Raw genomic sequence first — 7635 nt, 5'->3', positions numbered from 1 at the left:
ACGATAACAATATAACAACCCAGAGAAATTAAAACACAAAACAATTTGATTAAATCAATCAACAAAACCCAAATCCCTAAAAAATGTACAAAAAGCCCAAATTTCTCTTTCTTCCGTAGATCTCGCTTGCCGATTACCTTTTCCGATCGCCGATTCTCTACCATTTGCTTTCATTCTTTCTTCTTACTCACAATTCCAGGTTTCAATTCTTCTTTTTTTAATCTTGATCATTTTTTTCATTTTCATTTTTTTTTATTTAATCTTAATCGATCAACGTAGTCATTAGATTAAATTAAATTCAACAATGATTAATTGGATGATGATTTTATATTGTATTCGATTTAGTTATCAAATCCTCAGAATTTTGTTAATGTTTGATCAATTGATTCCCACAGTCGTTAAAGTTTGTGCATGTTTTGTGACCTGATTGATTAATCTAGAAATTAAGAGCAATTTTTCGCATAATTTATATGTTAATATATTGTGGTCCCGTGAAAATGGGGATTATAATTGGTAATGATTTCGTTTAGTTGCTAATATATTAATAACAAATTATGATACTTTTAATAATATATTGTGTGTTGGGAAAGGTTCTTCAGTTTTAATTTTAATTATTAAGGTCAAGGTGGAACCCATTTGTTCAATCTTGTCATTCTAGACTTATGTTGACGTTGAAACCATTTTGATCAACATATTAGATTGTTAAATTACTTAAGAATGCTTTAGACGGTTTTGACTCCGACAATCGTGTTGTTGATTAAGCCATCCGGGGTGTTTGATTTAGACGAGTTGCAGTGAGTGGTAGAGGGGAGATAATGACCATGTCGAGTGGGTCTTGTTGAGTCACCCGAGTCTCTTCATTTAATGCTATTGTTAGATTGATCTACATACTGGCTTTGTCATATTTAGTTGGTAAATATTTTCGGCCTATTTAAATAGTACCTGGTTGGCTGCCGAAGTGCCAAGTCTGCTGCACCGGGGCTGTTAGGTAAAACCCACCAGGGTTACGCTCGATCCTCAGTTGGCTTAACTGAATCTTAATATTTGTGGACGAAGTATACTTGAATAACTTGTTCTCACTTGTGTGTTGGATGATGATGAAGTGCTGGTGTGTAACTCTTGCTTACTTTGGTGCTTTTTAGGCTTCTAGTAAAACTATTCTAGAAGATGACAACGAGTGAGCCTGATCAAGATGTCATTCGATGGGGTTTAAATCTCCTTGATGTTGGCTCCTATTTCACTTCCAGTTACGGGTGTGATGGTAGTCAGGATTGTAATCAAGATGGAAGGATCTACCACGATCAATATATGACGGGCTATAATTTTGATACCTCCTGTAATTCTAATTGTAGCTATGCAAAAAACGAAGCAGTATCTGCGCATGACTTACAAGAAGAGTTCTCACGGTTTCAAGTTGAAGATGCAGTTCAAACTGCACATGGAGATCCCCATCACTTTCAGCAATCCGACTTTTCAACGGACTGGCTTTTACCATCTTCTATTAATTACTGTGATGGTACTTACTTGATTATTCTGTTGATATTGTTTTATCAACCTTGCCTTTGATGTATATTTCCTAAACTGCAGTTCACGAGAATGCACAGGGAATGGATGATGCGGGAAATTCAAGTTCTTGTTCCAGTCCGGGGGATAGATCAAATGACGGTGAAGATTATTCGTACTCTTTGGAATTTGTGAATGAGTCGTCTGTTGATGGAGAGTTAGGCAAGAGACTAAATCAAATGGTTCCTGTGCCGGTAAGCTTTTAATTTGTCGTTGGTCTTCATGGCGTATAAATGTTGAAGTCGTGTGTGAAACCTATGTTTGTCACTTGTGTCATGTCGCTGTCGTATGTGCCTGTATATTAATTCTGTAGCTTGTGGATGTGATAGTGCTTGTGTATGATCTCCAAGACTATAGGTGGATTGTTATTTTAGTGTTTAAATTGCCGTAATTTAAAACCATGGTTAAAATGGTTATGGTTCTAGGTGATACCAGGTAATAATCCTACTGAATGTCTTTTGCCTTTGCAGCATGTTCCTAGGATCAATGGGGAAATTCCATCAATGGATGAAGCAACTTCAGATCATCAAAGACTGTTAGATAGGTATATATATATATATTTAGATGCATGGATGTTTGTGATTGCGTGTGTACAATAGTGGATGTTTATGATTGCGTGTCATATGATCTTATGAAGGTGCTTCTCTGATTGAGAGTTTAAATATTAGTTTTCATACTGACTGTGCCATGTGTTTTGTTTGTTTTTTCTTCTACAAGGCACTAATTTACAGTTCCGTGCTATATGAACTGGCTTAGATTTGATTGCTGTCAGTGTTTACTTTCCATTTTGATTCTATGGTTCTGATATACACTTATGATCAGATTGCAGTTGTATGAGTTGGTGGAGCGCAAGGTTCAAGGCGATGGCAACTGCCAGGTTTGTTTCTTAGCCTGTACTTGCTAGTTGCTTGAATTGTTTCTTATTATAATGCACAGTTGTTCCCACAAAAGTAGGTTTCACCATAGTCAAATACTCAAATCTAAAGGTTTAATTCTGTTGGCGATTCCAACTTCCGTCAATAACTCATTATTTTTGCCTGACATGCTTTATATCGACGTGAAAGTGGCATCAATTTACCGAGTTACTGTAACATTGCCATTAGTTTTTATATTCATGCTGTGCAACTGCTTATGGTTTTCAATTCATAATGTATTTCCCCAGTTCCGTGCTTTGTCAGATCAATTTTACCGTACTCCAGAGCACCACAAGTTTGTGAGGCAACAGGTTGTCAATCAGGTTGGTTCCCTGAGAGATGAAAACTGTATTTCCTCACTAAGAGTCCTAAAAAAGTATGTGGATTATGTTATTTAATTTTTTTTGTTTACTGTTCCTGTTATCAGCTTAAAGCTCAACCAGAGTTCTATGAGGGATACGTTCCTATGGAGTATGGTGAATATCTGAAGAAAATGTCCAAGTACTATTTCATTTTTCAATACTATGATTACTACTATTTATGTTCAATTGCTAATTGATGCAGCTTTGTTTTATTGAGTTTCTTCAACAACCCTTCTGTAGTTGCTTTAATGTTGCTCTTTGTGGAACCCTAAAAAAATACTATTGGAGTGTTCATTAATTCTGCTAATCAAGTGAAAGCCAGTAATTATACCTGTATTCAGAATGCATGCCAATAATGTCTGTAACGTTTTATTTGAATGGAAACAGGAGTGGTGAATGGGGAGATCATGTAACCTTGCAGGCTGCTGCTGACTCGGTGAGCTATTTTTATTACATACTGCCTTAATGATTTGTTGAGGTGTACTGCGGGAGCACTGGAAATGTGAGAATTTCTCTTAATAATTCATTAACAGAAGGATGGGTATAAGACTTGAGGCCACTGTCTTTGCCAATATTGTTCTCTTTGAATTAAAGTTGCCAAATTCTTATTGTGGTGCTTACATTTTCACTCTGATGGAATTCTATAAATATTTTGATGATTAGTACGGTTCTTTTGCTCTCTTATTCAAGTAGAACGATAGTGTTTGGAGCTTGAATGTTGAATAGTATCTGGATCCTCTAGAGTTCCTTAAAAACGCTAGGGTGTAGAGTTTATTTAATCCTGGCCATATATAGAGATCAATGTGTATAAATGCTCCACATAATCAATCTTTATAATACACTTGAATTAAATGCTTTCTCTTCACCTTTAACTCACTGCCCAAGCCAACTAGTCCACGACAACTGTTTTCCAAATTCAAGCTACCAGTCTACCACCCACATCTCCGGCAACCACCATCTACACTACTCAAGGCACCTATCTTCGTGAAATTCTTGGCCAACCCTATGAAATCAAAATCTTCCGTCATAGGGCAATAGGTGGTTGAGTTCATTATAGGGCATCCGATAATTCCTATTTGTCGTTGGGGTGATAATGATCGGAGATTTGTCGGAAGGGGCCGATGGTGCTTGGTGGAAAGCCATGGAGAAGCTGGTAGCCAGCGAGTATTAGTGTGGAGGTTGTTTTGTAGTAAGTTGTCTTACGGTGGTTCGTGGGTATGGTGAATGGTGGGTGGTTATAGGGTGCAACAATTGTAGCTAATTATGGAAGTGGGAGGTGTTGGGGTTTGTGTAAAGAAAAAGGATATGCATCTTTTGAATGCAATTGATGACGTGTAACAGCTTGCAGCCTTGCACCAGTGATTAAATGAACAGTTTAGTTGGTACAAACTCTGCCGTCAGAGTTTTTAAGAAACCTTAGTGGATCCGGACGCTATTTTGATATGCATTAACTATCATTTAATCTTGGATTCTGACAGTTAAATTCCGAAACTGGTTTTGGACAAACAATGTCCATTGAAAACTTGTTAGTTATCACCATTTAGCCTCCTTACTCGATCTTATGCTGCAACTCTAGGTTTGAAGCTTTTTAGTCCTATCTTTTTAGACTACTTTATTCTCCTATTTTCCATTTAGTAAACAGATGATGAAATACAAACCTGCTGTCCATTTGTTTAATGAAATGGTTGCTGATCCTAGTCTTCTATGTAAATTTATATGCCTCTTGAAATCTCTGTTGGTGACACTAGTTGCTCTTGCTGCAGTATGGTGTGAAGATATTTCTGATGACGTCTTTTAAGGACACCTGCTACATGGAGATAATTCCCAAGGCTCAAAAATCAAAAAGAAGTGAGTAAGAAAATCCTTCTCTTATACACGATTGATGATAAATTCTGAACATCCTTCTCCGATACTAATTCTGAACATCCTTCTGTTATACAAGATTGGTTATAAATTCTGACCACTTTTCTGGTATGGCGTGTATCATCTCTAAGACTTGGTAAAGTTGTATGAAACTTACAGTTGGTCTAACTAGTTGAGTAGCATTGTCATCCTCTCTAAATTGTTCGTAGATCCCTCTACATGTTTACTGCAAAATTTAATAAGTACGCTTCATTTTCACATCGTCAGAGGTAGTCCATGTGATGCCATTATAAAATATTGTTCTTATCTTTTGACGTTAGGATTTAGGGTAAAATACTCAAAATACATAAGCACATATCCATATAGCAAAATAAATTGTTCGCAACTTGGCTTTATCTTGTAAAGTCGAATTTATATCTGATCACAAAGAGAATGTAATATGTTATGTTGAAATATCTAGAGGTAGAAACTGGAATCCCAATATTTTTACACTGATGTTGCAATAGTGTACCACTTGAATATGATTCAGCTTCTAGACTGGCAAAGTCCCTATTTTCATCTTTTGGACTTTGTTTTTTTTGCAGTCATTTTCCTAAGCTTTTGGGCAGAAGTGCATTACAACTCTATTTATCCACAAGGAGGTAACTTCAATATTCTCTCAAATATTCAACTTGTTAGTACCAGTGTTTATGTGAATGCTGCTGATTCTGTGTGCTACAGAACAGAACAGATAGGCAGCCCGTCTAATTGTTGTGACTGAAACAGTAAGGATCTCATTGTTTGCTTCTTTTATACGGTTAATTGAGAGAAACCAATTAGAGATTGAGAGAATTTTGTCTTAATACATATCTATCTGAAAGTCATTTGATTTGAACGATATGAAAGAGATTTGGGTACTGAAACAACTAAAGGACTTGTAAGCATTGTGAATGCCGAGATGGGAGCTGGCGTGGAATGATTGAGTCTTACAGAAGTAGCTAACCTAGCCTCCTAGATTTGTTTCAAAGAAGCCCCCTCCACGCCTAAGGGAGGCTTATAAGATAGAAGATGAGAATTTTGTAGAGTGATTCCTCTTCAATAAAACATCTGAGTGAGAGTATTTATCTCATAAATACTTTGTCATGAAATATCTATCGAGCTTTGTCATTTGTCTTGTAGTGGTTGGGCACGTGTACATGATTACAATAGTACGTTAGAATGGATGGCCACCATGATGGTAGTCAGGCCAGCCTGTTATGAATGGACATGGGCCTATGTTTGGGTGAAGGTGGTTGAAGGTCAACCCTCGTGACACGGGTCATCCTCCTTTGCATCCCTGCCTATCATAGTCCCAATCCTTTTCGTGGGCTGGAAACATCCCATCGGGCACTTGTCTTTACTGATGGACCCTTTAGAGGGCTGGAAACATCCCATCGGGCCGAATTTTGAAGGTGGAATTATTTGGTAGGACTACTAGATGGATGATAATCTTAAAGTATCATTCAGATATGTGGTGATGAAATTAACCCTGCAGTGTAAGACAATCACTTGGTCACTTGGAAATTAAGATATTAGGTGCCATTATAGTAGTCGACGCTTTGGGTTTTGGTGATATTGTTTGATAAATGGATTGGACATGTATGAATTTTTTTTTAAAATATCAAACTTTGGGTCACGTCGTTTTGTGGGGTATTTATGAAAAATGGAAGTTGAAAGCATTTTTTAACAATTGGGTAACAGTAAGGTATTTATGGATATTGGAAGTTGGATTAGTTTTTGTCAAATTGGCAGAAGTCTAGCTTATTTTTGTGGTCTTTTGGAAAATAATTGGAGAAACGGCTCTACAAATGTACAAAATCCTCTGAGAAGGTTGTATTCTAACTTTCTAACGTACAAAGAGGCCATTAATTGTTATATTCCTTGTTACAAAATGTTGTCGATCTTTTTTTGAGGATGATGTAGATGAGTAAAATTCAAAGGGCAGGGTGAATTCAAACTTCCGGCCTGTCACTTCGAGGAGCTCTTTTTTAATCAGAGCGAAGGCCCAAGTAATTGAGCTTGTTAACACAAAACATCTGATGAGCAAATTCTGGTTTTTGAGATGCAGATTTGCCTCCCTGTGAAACAAAAAGGAAGAAGAGATGGTGGCGGTTTGGGAACAATTGATTCTACAAGAATATGTGGCTGCTTTTGGCCTTGTATATATGGCTTTGGATTGGATGGGCGCAGTTGCTTTGACGTGCAATAATTATCATTCTTTGATTATATACTTAAAATGGAAATCATGGTGTAACTGTGTAGGCGATGAGAAATTTCGTTGGCACTAAACTATATGTATCCAGTAGGTAAACTATATGTATCCAGTAGGTAATACTGTAATAGGTATGCTTTTTGATCTCGCATGCCTTTATTGTAATGTGCCCCTAAATAAAACTTCACTGTAATTTTTCAAATCTCATGAATATTATAGACGACCTGAATTTTACAGAAGCAAATCCCATGCCTGCATGTTTCCATCAAAAATCTTCCAACATTTTGTCTCCCGTAAACCATAAATTACAATAGGTTAACATGAAGAATAACGGTGAATTTTTTACAAGGTACCCTGGTGGTTTTTGGATTCCCATTATGGCCTGTGTGAAGGTTTTCCTACCAAGTTTTATTGAATGGTTCACCTATGGAGTCTTTTTACTCCGTCTTGCGGGCTTAGGCAGGGTGAGCCAATCTCGCCCTACCTGTTCGTCTTATGTACCGAGGTGTTATCCTCAAACATTATTGTCGCAGAAAAATCAAAGGAGATTTAGGGGATCAAAATGGGTACGGAGAGTATGTTAATCTCTCACCTTTTTGCGGATGATTCTTTGTTTTTTATCCAAAGCAAGAATGCTTATATCTCTATATTAGGAGCAATTCTTAACGACTACTGCGATGCATCAAACTAGTGTATCAATAAG

At 37.0% G+C, this 7635-nt stretch overlaps 1 protein-coding gene across 2 annotated transcripts; it reads left to right on the top strand.

Annotated features, from left to right (window-relative positions):
* On the top strand, positions 1–7176 carry LOC141639574 (OVARIAN TUMOR DOMAIN-containing deubiquitinating enzyme 12-like). 2 transcript variants are annotated; one of them, XM_074448662.1, is made up of 11 exons: positions 1–199; positions 1143–1516; positions 1588–1757; positions 2034–2107; positions 2386–2440; positions 2726–2800; positions 2905–2978; positions 3227–3275; positions 4603–4687; positions 5287–5343; positions 6789–7176. In XM_074448662.1, exons 2-11 carry the CDS (start codon positions 1168–1170, stop codon positions 6845–6847), a joined length of 1047 nt encoding a protein of 348 aa, XP_074304763.1. In that variant the 5' UTR covers positions 1–199; positions 1143–1167; the 3' UTR covers positions 6848–7176. The 2 variants fall into 2 exon arrangements, 1 of the variants encoding a protein (XP_074304763.1); XR_012542579.1 differs by having other exon boundaries at positions 38–199; positions 5287–6591; positions 6634–7176.
* The last annotated feature ends 459 nt before the right edge of the window (positions 7177–7635 follow it).

The sequence above is a fragment of the Silene latifolia genome, unplaced genomic scaffold, assembly GCF_048544455.1.
Source record: "Silene latifolia isolate original U9 population unplaced genomic scaffold, ASM4854445v1 scaffold_453, whole genome shotgun sequence".
NCBI lineage: Eukaryota > Viridiplantae > Streptophyta > Magnoliopsida > Caryophyllales > Caryophyllaceae > Silene > Silene latifolia.
The sequence above is the reverse complement of the archived record's forward strand: the minus strand, read 5'-3'. Positions and strand labels throughout refer to the sequence as shown.

What these genes read in the sequence shown, in the direction of transcription:
- LOC141639574 (XM_074448662.1), top strand. Translation starts at nt 1,168, where the DNA reads ATGACAACGAGTGAGCCTGATCAAGATGTCATTCGATGGGGTTTAAAT. An exon ending in AAGGCGATGGCAACTGCCAG is followed by an intron (nt 2,441 to 2,725) that starts GTTTGTTTCTTA and finishes GTATTTCCCCAG; the next exon opens with TTCCGTGCTTTGTCAGATCA. An exon ending in TGCAGGCTGCTGCTGACTCG is followed by an intron (nt 3,276 to 4,602) that starts GTGAGCTATTTT and finishes CTCTTGCTGCAG; the next exon opens with TATGGTGTGAAGATATTTCT.